We start from the raw sequence: 17,022 nt of genomic DNA, 5'->3' as shown, positions 1-17,022 counted from the left end.
AGCACGGACTCGATCTGCCACGTTGGGGCCTTGGTGGACTGGATGAGACCTTTGGAGACATATATAGGACCGAATGTCGTCAGCACTCATGAGATACTGCGGCTGGCGTCGCAAGGGCGCCCTAAGACCGTCCACATGATCTCAACTGCCTCCACGTTGCCAAAGCACTCAGGGATTGATATTCCAGAAAGCGATCGGGAGTTTGGGTACGCAACATCCAAGTGGATAGCTGAACAGATGGTGTCTGCTGCACGTTGGCGCGGCCTATCGGCGTCGGTATACCGGCTACCTTTTGTTACGGCTTCAGCATCTTCAGGTCACTTCCGGGACGATCAAGGAGACTTCTTTCATAACCTAATAGTCGGGAGTATTGAGCTGGGTTGTTTTCCTTCGTTGGCAGTCCACCTTTCGGCGGTATTACCTGTTGACTATCTTGCTCGGACAGTAACTATCATGATGACGCGGGATATATCCAAGATTGGCCAGGACTTCGATTTCTTGAACCCAAAAGCGCCTTATCTTGACCATCTCTTCACTCTCTTTAGCAATGCGGTCGGAGGTCATGGTTTGGTGGATTTCAACGAGTGGCGGCGACGAGCGTTAACTTATGCCGCAGCTCATCCAACTTCGCGACTAGCTCGGATAGCAGTGATAGTCGACATGCTCACGGAGGAAAGTGCTGCGGCCATGATCAATGACTCAAATGTTGGGCGCCATGTTCTAGGCGGAGAGTCGTACCCGGTCCCAGCGATCGAACAAGAGTTCGTGGATAGATACATTGCTTGTATACGCGCCTCAACAAAGGGGGGAATTGCTTGGAAACGCGTCCAGGTTGACCATAATGGCTATCACTAATGTTACAGAAGAGTCAGCCACAGTGTGGTCCTGGAGGGCCTACCTTAATTACACAGTCGATAGTATACTTAGCATAATCAAGCACAAAGTCGAGGCAACAGCGAGCGACGCTACAAATATGGAACAAACTCCAGGGTATCTTGGCGGAGACAATATTTTTTTCCTACTCACTTGAATCATTCATCGAAGAATAATTTTAAGGCTAAAAGCAAGCCAAGATCTCTTGAGACTTCTGGTTGGCATGATGACTCGTCGCATGATGAAGGCGTCGTCTCGGATATTGACAAAGCGGACACGCCGTCGGATTTAGAAAGACACAGGCACAGTTTGAAGTAACTCTAAAACCACATATGGCGAAAATAGAAGACGATGTTGTAGGCTTAGCTCTGGGATATTTCACGGGCACTAAAGTAGACTCAGACGGGTTTATCGTAGTTAATTGGGAAGGGGGGAGAAACTCGAAGTCTTGGTTGAAAAAGGGTTGAGGCTGTATAGACAGTATCTTCGCTATGTATGCTTGATAGCCTAGATAAGGGTTGAAAAAAATGGGCGGGGGTATTCTTATCCTGAGAACCCGTGGGACAATCGGTTATATTTCTCGCATAGTGGGAGGTAAGGATACTGTGTAGATTGGTGGGAGTACCAAGAGGCAGTCATATCAACCTCGAAGCTGGTATAAAGAAAGGAGGATATTAGTCTATCCCTGACCCTGCCAGACTGTCGCCCTCTCAGGCGGCTAGGCCTGTCTCACTTAACCTGATTTATATGTTTTCCAAGTCATGCACAATTGTTTACGCCAACTTCTACCTTTCACCAATCAGGTCTTCCACTACTCAGGTAGATTCCCTCTCGTAACCTGATTTATACATTTGCCAAGTTGAAAGTGCACAACCGTCCGCCTCACTTTTCGCACTTCGCTAACCAGGCTGTCATTCACTCAAGTAGGTTCTCCCTCAATAACCTGATTTATACATTTGCCAAGTTGAAAGTGCACAACCGTCCGCCTCACTTTCTACCCTTTGCTATTTGGAGGAGCAAGACTCTAAAAAAGCCTAAATAGAGCCTTTCTCCCTGGACTCCACGAATAGTGCCCCCTCAAACTCAATGACTCTTTGTCTGGTTTTAAGTTCTATTAGCTATTATATCTAGAAAATTTGCTTCAACCATGCCTCGCCCCGAAGCGCTCGGGTCGGCTGCTGATGCAATGATTGAGCATCACATCCGCAGGGCTAGGGAGTTCGATCAGGCCGCCGAAACGGCCAAGGAGAAGGCAGAGAAACACACAAACAAAATGAATGAAATAAGACGTGGAGATAATCCGCTGGGGTAAGTATGCGATATACCTATGTAGAGATGGTAGTGCTTTGGGCCGTGCTAACTTTAACCTAGCTCGTATACGGGGTATGTATTGAGGATAGCAGCTGCAGCCAATACTAACTCTGGCTCAGGGAGCGAAGGGAATACTTCCGCGCTAGCGCCCACGCCGAGGAGTTTAAAGAGAAAGCTAGAAAAGAACGCCAGGAGGTAGAGAAGTGGAGAAGGGCTAGGGACAAGTAGCATACTTAGGTTATACCTTTAAGGTAAGAGCTACATGGCCACGTGTACCAGATGGAGAAAGATCGTATTATATTATTATTTCGTCATATTAAGTACAATGATATAACCATGTTACTTTATTCAATTAAGATAAGGAATCTCTCTCTACTTAACTCTAACCTAAGATATAATAGCCACGCTCCGTAAAATTAATATTGATATTATATAGGAGTATATAAATTCTAGGTAACCAAGGCTATATCTTTTTATCGTATCTGCTTCTCTGACTCTTATAAGGATAAATAATAATAGCGAATAGATAGTTATATAGGTAAGCATATAAAAACTTATAAGAAGAGTTTTATGCTAGAATAAGTGATCGCTTAATAACTTGCCTGACTATATTATTATCTTACTCTTGGCCTATAGGTTCTGCTCTTTAATACCGGCGCTATTATTTTACTATTAGGGACGGAAGAAGCGAGATCACGGCGATCTAGCTAAAGGCAGGAGGGTCACATATAATAGGCCCAGAGGAGGTTACGTAGCGAGTACTTATAAGACCAGTTATATTATCAGGCCTTTATATTCTTTAGAAATTAATATAGTTACCTCAGGCCTTATAACTACGATATCGTTATTATAAGGCTAATAACCTACCTCGTTATATCTCTTTACTCTTATCTATATATCTAATCTTAATACTTAATAAGCCTAGTACTTCTAAGGGGAGGAGTAAGCTAATAGCTTTATTATACGATAATAATAATAATAATAATAATAATAAGAAGAAGAAGAAGAAGAAGCTATATAAGGCTATATATTTATTCTATAGATAAGATATAAAAGTAGTAGGTATATAACTAAGTCTAAGATATTATAGGCTAGAGATTATATATTCCTAGTATTTATCTATTATATTATTTTATTTTTAGTATAATATAGCTAGTCTTAGACTACACCTAGAAAATATAGATTAGAAATTAAGAATTAGGCCTAAGGTATTTCCTCGCTGCCTATCGCTCTAGTATACGTATATATGGTAGCTGACTGCCTATGCTCGACTCTGCGATATATTAGCCAAGGTATAATATTCTAAATTCAGTCTCTACTAGATACTGGTTATAAGTATGTGGCCAGCGTTACTACTCACGCACAATCCCCATGGGGCCCCGGGGCTGCATATCCCTCAATTCCCATAGGTGCTCTTAATAACGACCCCGCACCGAGCTTGGCCATTGTCATAAGACCCGATCAAGTGATGGCGATGATGATAGGAGAAGCCATTGTGGCGCCTTTATCCGCCGCGAAATACCTGCTGACGGATTAGATACGGACATGAACTCGCCGGGAAATGGACAAAACTGGCAATCAGAAATACAATACCCCATAATCCATGTGCTTCCCCACTTACAACTAAATTGGAGAATTAACCCTTCTCCATATGAAATGCAGAAGCTCTAACTCTTTATAGTCGGTATATTAGCGGAAGCCCTAGGCCCGCAACTTATTCTGTTCATGGATTGCTCTAGACCGACTTCATTTTACTAAATCTTCCGGGTTACTATAGGCGCGGCTAATATCTATCTTCGACTTGAACATAGAGGGCCCATACGTACCCGGATAAAAATGATCCATTGAGTAAGCATATGATATACAAGGCATCTGTATCCGGATAAAAACGATCCATTGAATAAGCATATAATATACAAGGCATCCCATGAGGTTTGGCGATCTTTTCCACTTCCATATGCACCCTTGCTTGAGGATCAACAATCATGCATGCTCTTGCGTTTGCACTCGCTGTCGCCCCCGCGGTTGTGGTTGCCCAATCCCCCCTCTGGGGCCAGTGTATGTGATAGCTGTCTCAAGCAGTCTCAACTTCACGGAGTAATAATGACCTTTTCGTAATAGGTGGCGGTCAAGGCTGGACTGGTCCCACGACCTGCGTTTCTGGCACAGTGTGCCAAAAGATCAAGCAAGTAAAACCTCTCTCAAATAGCGACTTCCCCTTTTCCCTGAAGGTCATTGCTAACAAGTCTTCTCAGTGACTGGTACTCCCAGTGCGTAACTGGGGACAGCCCTCCTCCTGATAATGGAGGAAGCGACCCCGGCGATGGCAGCGGGCTACACGACAAGTTCAAGGCCAAGGGGAAGCTCTACTTCGGAACCGAGATCGATCATTACCATCTCAACAACAATGCGTTGACCACTATTGTGAAGAACAGCTTTGGCCAGGTCACCAATGAGAACAGCATGAAGTGGGATGCCATCGAACGTGCGCTTTTGTTTTCCTATCCCTCTCCCGCAGGTAACTGGTAGAAGCTAATTGCGTAAGACAGCGAGCCGTGGTCAATTCACCTTCACGAATGCTGACGCTGTTGTCAACTTTGCTCAATCCAATGGCAAGCTCATCCGTGGCCACACGCTCCTTTGGCACTCCCAGTTGCCGCAGTGGGTGCAGAACATCAACGACCGCAACACCTTGACTCAGGTTATCGAGAACCATGTCACTACTATGGTCACCCGCTACAAGGGCAAGATCGTCCAGTGGGATGTCGTCAACGAGATCTTTGCCGAGGACGGCTCGCTTCGTGACAGCGTCTTCAGCCGTGTTCTCGGCGAGGACTTTGTCGGCATCGCCTTCCGCGCAGCGCGTGCCGCTGATCCTGCTGCCAAGCTCTACATCAATGACTACAACCTCGATATTGCCAACTATGCCAAGGTCACCCGGGGCATGGTCGAAAAAGTCAACAAGTGGCTCGCCCAGGGTATTCCAATTGACGGCATCGGCTCCCAGGCCCACTTGGCCGCTCCTGGTGGATGGAACCCTGCCTCTGGTGTTCCGGCTGCCCTGAAGGCTCTCGCTGCATCCAACGTTAAGGAGGTTGCCATTACCGAGCTCGACATTGCCGGTGCCTCCGCCAACGACTTCCTCACCGTCATGAACGCCTGTCTCGAAGTCTCTAAGTGTGTTGGCATTACTGTTTGGGGAGTCTCCGACAAGGACAGCTGGAGATCGAGTGATAGCCCGCTCCTCTTTGACACCAACTACCAGCCAAAAGCAGCATACAATGCATTGGTCAATGCCTTGTAAAGGACAGATCTATTGGCTAGTTTGGTAATGGTGATGTGATGGTTACAGCCCTGACATTGCCTTTTTGGCTTCCTATTGTCCCTATAGGATCACACGAGTTCATCTCCGCACTCAATACTTTCGAATACAGATTCAGAGTTGTAGGGCAGATTTTCCAATAACCGTGCAGTCTCAAGTGTCTCCAATAGCAAGCCATTAAGTAACGTTGCCGTACTCAAACATGGTCTTCTTCGAGACGGTGGACACTATCAGCCCGCGCCCAAACCATCCATACGGACCAACACTAGGAGGACCAAAATGATCCGCTCGACTGTGCGAATGGAGCCTAACTTCAGGTGTCTGTAACGTGGACGCAGCGGTCGGTAGTCAGCTCCCAGAAGCTACTGGGACTACAGCTTTGACTGATTTGCCTATTACACAGTAGCTTTGTGAACTCAGGACTGGGTTGGCTCCCATTTCAATACCGGGTGATATCTTGCGTTCCTCAATGAAAGTACCCGCGCCGCAATCATGGTTGAAATATTACCATGATGAAGAAAAAGAATAAGGTGAATTACAGCCGATACATTTTCCTCTCGTAGCGTGACTACTTGATGTATTGGGCTAATATGGCTTACCTTGGCAGTGAGCTCGTCGTCCACCACGAGGGATCAGCTACGGGCGAAGAGGGTCGAGAGAGTCCTTCGGAGCAACCAATGTCCACGAATATGCAAGAACATGGGGCCTTTCGTTGAAATCGTAAAGACGATGATCACCACAGACTCCAAGATTCGGCCGCGCATGTCAGATCTCTTGTGGACATTAGCGTCTACAGACATCAGCTACGATACAGCTGATGACTAGGCCGACACATATTGGAAAAAAATAGAAAATCTTTCGCATTTCTGCTGTTGCGACTAGCTAAGGTCTTGTCGCTGTTGGGGTTCATCGTCTATTGCAGCCGAGTTGGCTAGATCGACTAGCACGGCTTGTTGGTTAGTTGGCCATGCAGGGATTCCATTTTAATTGGAACTCAAAAACGAATCTGCAATCTACAGTCATCTGCTTAAGGTTGGCTTGTCCAAGTGGCCACTCCTCAAGCTCTGCACAGCCGCTGGCAGAAGTGTCGCTGTCGTCAGGCAGGCTGTGAGAGAGGGATGAGGTAGTTATATCTGGTGCCGATAAGTATTAGCTTCGCATCCTTCCTGGTACATGCATGCATTAATACCGGGAGGAAGGAATTCTAGGACAGGCAGAGCCCTGGGCCGGGCTCGATACTCAGCCTGAATCAGAATCCCCCCCGACTCTCATGGCAACCACAAAGTCCATTATCTGTCGAGTGATGAGAGGCGCGTGGGTTACTGCCTTGGGGAACCCCCAAACACGGCAGAGACATGCTCTGCCGTTGCAACATGCTTCTGCATCGGCACATATTCACTAGCTGCGAATTGGAGCCTATCAAATCCGTGGCAGAATATGTGAGCGCGCTCCATCAATGCTTCCCATCCTCCTGGTTAGCATATGTCAAGATCCTCACACAAGTTGGAAGAACTACTAGTTTCGGCGGCCAAGGAGTTATCGACGTCCAATTAAGCCGTCCCCTTAAACAAGCTAGCATAGGCTAGGAAGATTATGAGTAAGTCTACGGAGTAATCTCGCCAATATCGTCTGCGCCGAGTAATTTGTACGTGCCTTGACTGCTGGGTACCTACATGTGGCTAGTACGGATTGGGCAAGTTTTCGGTTTGTCACAGCTGCATATGATCAAGTCTCAGGCGCGTACATGCAGACCCCACAGCGGACGACGGCAACGATACAAATCATTCCCTCCACTGGTAATAAATTCAGGCTCGGGAGTTGATATTACGATGCTGTGGCATCAAAACCAACCACCTCTTCCTTGCTATATTTCTCCCAACCACGAACCATGACCAACAACATAGAAGTCGATGTTCGCCAAGGTTCCAACCCCGAGGAGCCCGCCCCAGTACCACCGCCTGATGGAGGCTATGGCTGGGTCATCGTGGGCTCGTGCTTTATCCTGAATGGTCTTACATGGGGAATAACAGCGGTGAGCATGCTCAACCCCGTACATTCTCTGTCTCCCGGAAAAGCTAATAATGACTGCAATAGTCTTATGGTGTTTACCTCACTGAGTACATTTCCTCCGAGAGATTCCCAAATGCTAGACCCTTGGAGTTTGGGTTGGTTGGTGGTCTAAACTTTAGCTGTGCCATGCTGCTTGCTCCCCTATCTACCTATCTTACCCGTCTATTCGGTATCCGTGCCGTCGTCTTTTCGGGCTGTATCCTGCAGTGTACCGGCTATAATCTCGCTTCTTTATCCTCTAGAACTTGGCAACTCTTTCTCACTCAAGGAGCTCTGGTCGGCTGTGGAATTGGCTTCATCGTCATACCCTGCACGGCAGTCCTTTCCCAGTGGTTCTCTAAGAAGCGCAGCATCGCCAACGGCATCAGCTCGGCTGGGTCTGGCGTTGGGGGCGCCGCTTTCTCTTGGGGGACTGCTGCGATGATACGGAACCTAGGACTTGACTGGGCGCTCCGCACGACGGGTCTCGTCGCCCTTGTGGCTACTGTGATCGCGGCTCTTTTGCTTCGAGACAGGAATCATCACATTCGCCCAACCCAGCTGGCACTCGACTTGGGTCTTCTTCGCCACAAGAGGGTCGTCTTGCTCCTCCTCTGGGCATTCGTGAGCATGTTTGGGTATATTGCTCTGCTCTTCTCCCTATCTGACTTTGCTCTCGCCGTTGGATTCTCCCATAGACAGGCCACCGATCTCGTCGGATTCCTGAATATTGGCACTGCCGTTGGAAGGCCTATCATAGGCCTTGTCAGTGACCGCTTCTCGAGGGTTGTTACAGCGGGCACTCTCACCTTCCTGTGTGGCCTCATATGTTTTGCACTATGGCTGCCTGCTACCTCTGTCGGGCTTACAATTGTCTTTTCAGTACTTTGTGGAGCAATCCTAGGTGTATTCTGGATGGTTGGTCGTTCCCATATTCAATTCTGCTCCCCGAGTGGTTTCTATATCAGCAGTGTCACTAATCCTGGCAGACCATTGGTCCGTTGTGTGCCGAAGTGGCCGGGCTGAGAAACCTCCAGTCATTGCTCTCCCTTGCCTGGGCCACAACAGTTATTCCCACGGCATGTGAGTTGTGACTTTATATAGAAGGTGACCCGAGCAGCAATCTTACTGATCCCCCTTTCCTAGGCGCCGAAGTGATTGCTCTACGGCTAGAGGAGCTACCAACGCCAAGACCATATCTGTATCCCCAAATATTCGCCGGGCTATCCTATATCCTTGCAAGTGGATTTATGGTTGCACTATGGAGGGACATGCGTCAAAAAGGGAGAATGTCGCGAGATTCCGATTAGCCACCAGGAGAGGTGGTCATGGACATGCAAGAATACGTGTCCTCCCGGCTTGAACGACGCTGGGGAGTGGAGGACATGGTTAGCATACAGGGTTGATTCCGATAATCGCTCGAGGAATCGTTCTGCGCGTTCTGCATCGTCTTTCTCTCGAGTTTGACGCAGCTAAGGTCTTCAGACTTATATATGTATATATATAAACCTATATTAAGACCGAGTCGCGGAATAGATTTATTATAGTATAAATCCATACCTTTGCCCACCGTCTCGTTACCTGTTACCCCGACGTCCACGGCTACCGGAAGTCAAGCCGTGTAAGTGCTGGCTCGCACCGCTGCAGAGTGCCACGCAAGGGCCATTCTTCGATTATTCTACGTACAACAACCTGCCTCCTATCATTGTCAAGAACACAATAGCGCTGATTAGGTTCGTTGAGGCGTTGGTATTGCTTCCCGGGGACTGGGGGTGGACAATTTGAAAGCGCGTGAAAGGAGATTATCACGTTTATAACCATTTAACATTTTCATTCACTTCCATTATGAGAGGGCGAGGAGACGGGGACTGGAATCGCCGAACTAGATCCCTATCTTTGATATAGGGACAGGACGCTGTTTATACGAGGCATTCTTCAGAAACCAACATCTTGTTAGCAGTAACAGAATTCCTGCCTCCTATTGAGGGCCGATTTATTTTCCAGCTATAGTTCGAATGGTATTCATGCATACATAGCCAACCATCGACCGATTCGCGCCAGCCGGCTCGGCCATCCCGGCCGCAATAATTAATTAACCCCAACAGCAAGAAGAAGAGTCCCTTACCCCCTCCTCCCTCCCCCTCTCCCCCTTCTCCCCCTTCTCCACCACCACCACCCACGGGTTCTCCGGGGTGGCGGCGCGTGTGGAGTAGTCCCACACCATCGGGCTGGTGGCTGGTGGGCGGGCTGGCGGAGAGCGGGGAGTCTATCCTGAATGTAGAGCCAACAGGCCCTTTTGTGGTGGCCAAGGCTCCGTTACTATTGATATTTACAAACAATCACGTCTATGCCACATGTCCAAATAACTCTAAAATAAGCTTAACCAGCCGCAAACGGGGGCTTTGTTGCCCCTTTTTCCCTTGCGGAAAGATGACGGGCGGCCACCTCCGGAACCTCCTTCCTCATCCCCAAAAGCCAAATTCCGCCTACATAGATAAATTTTTCTTATACTACCTACAGAGAAATAGAGATTTTCATATTATATACACCAGTAGTATCCAGACCTAAACCTACGTAGAATACGCTATCAAATATATAAAGAATACGCTACTAGATGGTACTATAAGAAAGACAAATAGGCGTCGGGCGACTCTTCGAGAGAACAAAATAATCATATACTCGTAGTAAATTTACACTGCAACTAGAAAATAATGGGTAGTGGTTGGTATTTCTGACTAAATCTAGCTTTGTGGTCATCGTCAACTCCAGTATGTCTCATAAGCATGTTACGGGTGGGTTCAGCTAAAAGTCCCCCATTTCGACAACTAGTTTAGCGCAGCATATAATGCAATAAGGGAAGAGCAAAATGAATACTTAGGGAGGCGATGATATAAAACTCGTTGAAAAGCAAGCCAAAACGATCAGATGTGTTCGACATAGGGAAGAGCAACCTTGTCACCGCGTCTTAGGCTATGACATTAAAATAACTGGCTGATACTCGGGATTCCAGGAAGCAACTTACCTATGGAACGACCTCGTTACTTTGAAAGCTAATTTCATGCGCTACGCCAGCACCTCACTTGCTCTTTGTAATAAAATCAGCCTCTTGTGACTCCCAGTTTACATATATTTAGAAGTAAAGCAGGATGAAACATAGTTTTCTTATCTACCTACCCTAAGAGCGTGAACTGGGGTGGTGAATTTTATCTTTAAGTCTATTATTTTCAGTGCCTCAGAGACATGGGAGTGTCAATTAACTCGCACCGGCCCCAGAGAGCAAAGTACGTCCGTATTTTACACAGCTATCGCACCGTGACGACCAGTACCATGCGGATTCCATTATTAAGGTTCATGCCCACTTATATATGGCTAAATGTCTCGGGTCTTGAGCTGGGTCCCTTTAGTCAAGACAAGCTTTAATAGCTATGGTTATGAGACGTTTATATTGACTACTACATGTGGCGCCGATATTATCCCTTATTCGTAGGTACATCATCTCCATACCATATTGGCCGGTTGATACTCTGCCTTTCCAGCTTAGGCATTGCTAGGAGCTGCAGGACTCCACCGTGACTTGGCAAATCTACATATGAGACTTGAGTCTAGCATCGCTTGATTATTAGTTCATCCGCCACAATGCATAGCCGCCCGCATCACTTGTTTGGATCTACACTAGATCAAGAATGTACATTTTCGCACGAAACACGGCGATCGTCTCTCTAACCAGCGTCCAACACTGGGGCTGTCAACAGCCGAAGCACCAAAGCTGCAAGAAACGACGGTACAGTCAAGATAGAAACCGAACACCTATGAACGCAAACACAAAGAAGAGATCATAGTATATTCAGGCACTAAATGAGATAAAGGAAGAGATGATATAGAGATGGGTTATAAACTAACAAGGACTAAGATAAGGAGTGTAACCATATAAGTTGTCGGCTGATAATATTAAGTAGAAACTATTATATTAAAGAGTTTACTATGTAATAATTAAGCCCCATATATTCTTTACTAGTGTATACTTAGCATTATTAAACTAAGAGGTATATTATTAGTAGGGATTCTTGATATATCTATAACTTAGAACGGATTTACTATCACGGATAAGATAAAATGTTAAAGCAAAGAGGCAATATATATTATTATTATTACGTATTTTTTTTCTATTTTTTTTAATAGGCTTGTCCTCATCCTCGCCCTTGGTCGGGGCTGGGGCAGGAGCTGGGAGGGGCGGAGGTCGGAGGAGGAGGGGAGGAGGGGGGAGGGCGGCGGGCGCAGGGAGGGAGGGCAGCATGGCGGGGCCCGGGGCGGCGGCGGCGGCGGGGCCAGGAACCACCCAGAAGGCAGGACCACCCCAAAAGACGGGGATGGCCCCGGGGAGAGGCGCGGCGGGGGCGGGCGGCGGAGCCAGAGCAGAGACGGCCGGGGCAGGGCCGGGCGGCGCGGCGGGGCGCGGCGACGGGGCGGGGGCGGCACGGGTAGGGGGTTCCCCCCGAAGGAAGGACCAGCAGGTCCGCTTATGGTGCCCCGGGCGCCGGCACTACGTATGAGATTAGTTCGGACTCTACTGTTATATTGACTCTGACACAGACTTACCCAGCTGCATACGGGGGCCTTCCTGCCCCTTCTGCCCTTGCGGGAAGGTGGTGGGCGGCCACCCCCGGGACCTCCTCCCTGGTCACCGAAAGCCAAATTAAACATACGCCTTACGGCGGTGGGATTTAATCTCTCCTATGATTGGTCAGCATCTGTTGTGCGAAACTATGAATAGTTTGGGCATGTGAGAAAAGATGAAGATGAGTGGAGTGGATGGATTTCCAAGTCGGAAAGATGAATGAACAGATTGAGAAGAAATTTGCAACATTAAAAGGTCAGAATGGGAGGCTCCCAGAGGTGAGGGAAAAATAATGGTATAGATAACAGGGGCCAGGAGGAAATGTCCAGATGGAAGGGGTCCGGACGGAAAGTCAGGAGGGAAGGCCAGGACTAAAAGGAGCTTTGGTGTAATAAAAAGATATGACTATCACCAGAGATTTCTGACAGACCATAGGGTTTGTAACGTAGGAATTGAGACCATCGGCTGAGAGCAATGAGAGACTTTCTCGACTCTCAGTGAAGATGCCACGGGGCAGACAGGGTGGGAGAGGTTGTGATTGTGAACGGGTGTGTGCTCAGCCAATCGCAACCTGGGGGATGTGAAATGAGACTTTTTGCTCGGCAGAAACAATATGGAAGACGCCAATGTTTGCAAGGTCAACCTGGTGAAGACACCAACAGCCAAAAGATGTGTGCTTGTTAGGGATGTCACCTGCGGAACGTGAAGAGCGACTTTGCGTTCTTATGGAAGCAGATGGAAGAGTGGGACGGAGACATTATGTGAGAAGGAAAGAAATAGCCTGGAATAAGTGAATTCTGCAGGTATTGCCAAATAAAAAGGTGCCAGAAACCTAATGCCGTTTCTCAAGTCGACAGGTGTGAAGGGAAAGTTGCGCTTCCGAAAGACGTAACCTGGAACTAGCAGACCCAAGACACAACAGTGTCAGGTTTGCGACCACCAAAAGTCAAATGCAATTGGTCAGGAATGGAAATACTGGGGGAGTGGTTGCAGAGGAACAGGTCAATGAGAAGCGGGGCTGTCCTTGGGGGGACTCTTTGGAGGGGGCCTATCTTTGAGATGAAAGGAGGGCAGGAAATGACAGTGCCACACGCAGAGGACAAAGTAGAAACACTAACCATCTCGAGCTGCTTGCCGGCGATGATCAGGCGCTGCTGGTCCGGGGGGATGCACTCCTTGTCTTGGATCTTGGACTTGACGTTGTCGATGGTGTCGGAGGACTCGACCTCGGGGGTGATGGTCTTGCCTGTCAGGGTCTTGATGAAGAACTGTATAAACGCGTTAGAATGAGCAATGTCAATCATCAGATCAGATGTTTTGGGAACACTGACCAGCGCGGATGGTATTGGATGACTCCATCTCGAGGGTGATGGTCTTGCCTATCAGAGTCTTGACGAAAATCTCTAGAAACACGTTAGAATGAGCCATGATGGTCGCTATGGATTGGGACGTGCTCTCGAGGATGATGGTCTTGCCCGTCAGGGTCTTCACAAAGATCTGCACAAACGAATCAGAACGGGACGTTGTGGTAACCAGAATGGGAGATCGGAAAGTACTGACGTGGGTGATCGTCTTTCCTGTAAGAGTCTTGACGAAGATCTGCGTGAAACGCGTTATAATGGATAAATATGATAGCTAGAAGGGGGATTGGGGCATACTGACAGAATCTAGTGCGGCCGAGCAGAAAGGAAAAGAAAATGAGAAGAGGAGAGGTGGGCGGGAGTTTTTCAATAGGCGGTGGGCGAGTGCCTCAGGTGACCAGGGCAATGGTTGCCACGCAGCTTAGGGAAGGAGCCGTCGTGCTCTTTTCTCTTGTACTCGGAAACTCGGGATGACCTCACACGAACTTTGAGGCAGCAGCTGTCCTTCAGTACCAGCCATGGCATCTCGCGAGCCCCATGTATTTGACGTACTGTAAGTTGTAGATTAATACACTAGATCTATCATGGTTGAAATAGGGGACCATCAAGCTTTTAAGTAGAATATTAGTAAAAGTGTCCTCGTTGCTGATTTCGAGTCTGAGATAGGTCACCACGGCCTGTGCACACCGAAATCCGTGTGGAGACCAGACCATCTGCTGATCGGAAGCGAAAGGCATATGAGATAGGTCAAGTTTCCCAAGTTGTAATATATTGCCAGGACTGTAAAAGTAGGCGTGGATGAAGCCCGTAACTTGTCTCCGGTCATCGGCAATCTAGACAAATGAGAGAGTCCACTTCATATTGATTATGTATTTTCGAGTTAAATTTCTGATGGAAACGGGGTATTGAAGGCAGCTGTCAGGTCTCCTTTTATGCCAAAGAGACTCCAAGAGTGGTAATTGGGTTGAGGTGACCAAACCGACCATCTCAATTAGCTACAACAAACAATGAAAGGTTATTAAAACCCTGTTGGAGACGAAAACCTGATATTCTTTGAGGCAGCGGCTATTTGTACCAGTTCGAAGTTTGATTTCGCCGTCATCCACTAGAAGATTCAGGGGCGTCCCCGTTGACAATACAGGGCATGGTCTGCCCCACGGCATCAATATTAATTATATACATCCCTCCATTTCCTCTGTACTGAAATTCAGATGAGAAATGGGCCAGGATACAATTACCAGCAGCTCCGGGTTGGAGACGGATGAGACATCGATGGGGAAGAGGCTGCGACAATCCTCAAAGCCAACACTGAGCTTGACAATGAATATTCTGTGGACCGTTAGAACTTATTAATGCTAAGAGTATTGAGGCCTGAATCTACACCAACATCTTTCAACCAGACGTGAATGAGATCGTCGGGAAATGGTGAATCATACCGCGAGTCATGCAAATGAAATTTGCAAATATTCAAGTTCAGTGTGACCTAAGAGTCCATGATCTAGTAGAATTACTCGAAATTCTATTATATTGCTCCCAATTGCTGACATGGCTGGGCATCTCGGTTCATGCCGACTGTGCAGGTATGTTGCTGGTAGGGATTCATCCAGCAGCGATTATCCCCGACGCCCACCTTTATGTCCGCCTCCATTTCCACCTCCATGTCCACCTCCATGTCCTGGCTTTCTGCGAGCCTTAAATGTCGACCCAATCTCACCCCACTTGATGTTGCTGAAGGTGACCTCGGTATCTGGCTGATTCTCCCGGATGACATCGGGCTCACCCTCACCCTCTTTGCAAGGTCCAGCTTCATCTGTATCAAGCCAGGTCATACCACCCTCTCCCCACCAAATGCTCATTGCTAGGACCATACCCCTCGTCAGGGCTTCGCCCATTCCCTTGGTGGCACCAAGGTCCATGTAGCGCTCAGAGCCCGTGGCCTCGCACAGCTCGTCATTGATGTAGTTAACCTTGGGCAAGTCTGGGGTGGTAACGGGTGAGTTATCAATGATCTTTCCGTCTTGGATGTACAGACGACGGTACGAAGTCAAAACTCCATTCTTGTCGGCTGGAAACTGGGATACGACGGTGAAGGGTCGCGTCGTGTCTACCTTGAGTCCCAGGCCGTAATAATCGGGACTTGACAATCTATAGGCGTTGTATGCGCAGCCGTTTTTATCGCAGACCCCGTCGAACTCGCATTCATCGCCCTCGCAGAGATACAGGCCACTCACATCACAAGGGTGCGGAGCGATATGGCTTGATCTCGCGTTTGCTTCCCAGATGTCGTGCTCAGGGCAGCAGCTACCTCGTGCGTCAATGTTTGGCTAAAGAATTGGGTCAGAAAAAGTTGTCGTTGACGTTTGATACCGGTCGTGATGCTTTTGCTGGTGTTGTTGAACCCGAAGGCAGAGGTGGAGATATATGCGAGTCGCGCGTGCAAGGCGGCCAATCAAAAGCCTCAACGCACCCAGCCTTGCCCAGCCTTGCTAGCCTTGCAGTCTCATAAACACCACCAACCCCGCTCAGATTGCCGTACCGCGTAAAAAGCATAGAGACTTGTAGAGAAAGACGAATGCGAAAAGAATTGCTGTAAAGGAAAAAATAATTCAAATGGAACGACTCACCTCTCCTGCAATAAAGGGAGTCGCATAGCACTGGGCGTCACAGTAGCCGGTCCCGTAGTAAGCACCGGCCTTGTTGAGATCGCTGAGGCCTCCATCCGCGGGCATTTCGGATAGGTAAAGGGCGCCATTCATACCACAAGGTAGCTTAGACACATCCACATCAAAGGTAAACTCCTTTCCGGTGAGCGAAAGCATCTCGTAGGTCTGCTCGTCCTCGGACAGGAGGTAGACGCGAGGGGTCAGAACAGATCCGTCGTCGGCAAGCATGTCGAGACGCAGGCTGGAGCCATGCGTGCTCACGCCATACTTGGCGTAGTCGTCAACACCCTGCATGACGCAGTTCTTCTGGCACGTCTCGGCGTCCGGGCAGACGGTCTTGTTGGGCGCGTTGCCCCACTCGCCGCAGCCGAGCTCGGGGTTGTCGACCTGGTAGACCGGGTGGGAGAGAGCGTCCAAGACAATGGCCGAGTTCTTCGCGACGCAGCCACCCCTCTTGGTGCACTCATAGGTGGTGAGCCTGGGGTGGACCTCGGGCTTCTCGCCCACATGCTGGGCTGCGGCCAGGCCGAGCAGGGCCGTGGCCACAAATGGGAGGGTCGACGGCATGACGGGCGGAAATGTCGGCGTCGAGTGGTGTGACTTCAATTGAGTAGTTGGGGTGGCGGGATCGAGAGTCTGCGGCCGGCGAGGCCTCTTATGTAGACTTCATGTTGGCAGTCCGTTTGCCTGGTAAATGTTGACTCCTGGTCCGTTCCTGCGGGCAATGCTCGGCAGGGGCAATAATTGGAGGCCGGTGGTCCTGGACCATGGGCAGTTCCCCGAACAAGCCGTTTATTCATACCGGCTTCGGTCCTGCGGGCCTGATGC

At 48.6% G+C, this 17,022-nt stretch overlaps 3 protein-coding genes across 3 annotated transcripts; 2 read left to right on the top strand and 1 right to left on the bottom strand.

Moving 5' to 3' along the window:
* Nucleotides 1-2,020: 2,020 nt before the first annotated feature.
* ACO1O0_002887 (uncharacterized protein) lies at nucleotides 2,021-2,412 on the top strand (the record flags this gene model as incomplete). Its single annotated transcript, XM_083192348.1, has 3 exons — nucleotides 2,021-2,181; nucleotides 2,245-2,256; nucleotides 2,304-2,412. 3 exons carry the CDS (start codon nucleotides 2,021-2,023, stop codon nucleotides 2,410-2,412), a joined length of 282 nt encoding a protein of 93 aa, XP_083051405.1.
* A 1,699-nt stretch (nucleotides 2,413-4,111) lies between these two features.
* Nucleotides 4,112-5,488, top strand: XYL6 (family F xylanase; the record flags this gene model as incomplete). Its single annotated transcript, XM_083192347.1, has 3 exons — nucleotides 4,112-4,116; nucleotides 4,440-4,669; nucleotides 4,734-5,488. 3 exons carry the CDS (start codon nucleotides 4,112-4,114, stop codon nucleotides 5,486-5,488), a joined length of 990 nt encoding a protein of 329 aa, XP_083051404.1.
* Nucleotides 5,489-12,927: 7,439 nt separating this feature from the next.
* Nucleotides 12,928-16,761, bottom strand: ACO1O0_002885 (endoglucanase I complexed with Epoxybutyl cellobiose; the record flags this gene model as incomplete). The annotated part of the gene is made up of 6 exons (XM_083192346.1): nucleotides 12,928-12,951; nucleotides 13,289-13,416; nucleotides 13,502-13,769; nucleotides 14,770-14,815; nucleotides 15,236-15,855; nucleotides 16,156-16,761. 6 exons carry the CDS (start codon nucleotides 16,759-16,761, stop codon nucleotides 12,928-12,930), a joined length of 1,692 nt encoding a protein of 563 aa, XP_083051403.1.
* Between the last annotated feature and the right edge of the window lie 261 nt (nucleotides 16,762-17,022).

Source organism: Amphichorda felina (genome assembly GCF_050947745.1).
Source record: "Amphichorda felina strain 45539 chromosome Unknown scaffold_3, whole genome shotgun sequence".
Classification (NCBI taxonomy): domain Eukaryota; kingdom Fungi; phylum Ascomycota; class Sordariomycetes; order Hypocreales; family Bionectriaceae; genus Amphichorda; species Amphichorda felina.
This window is presented reverse-complemented; position numbering and strand designations above follow the sequence as displayed.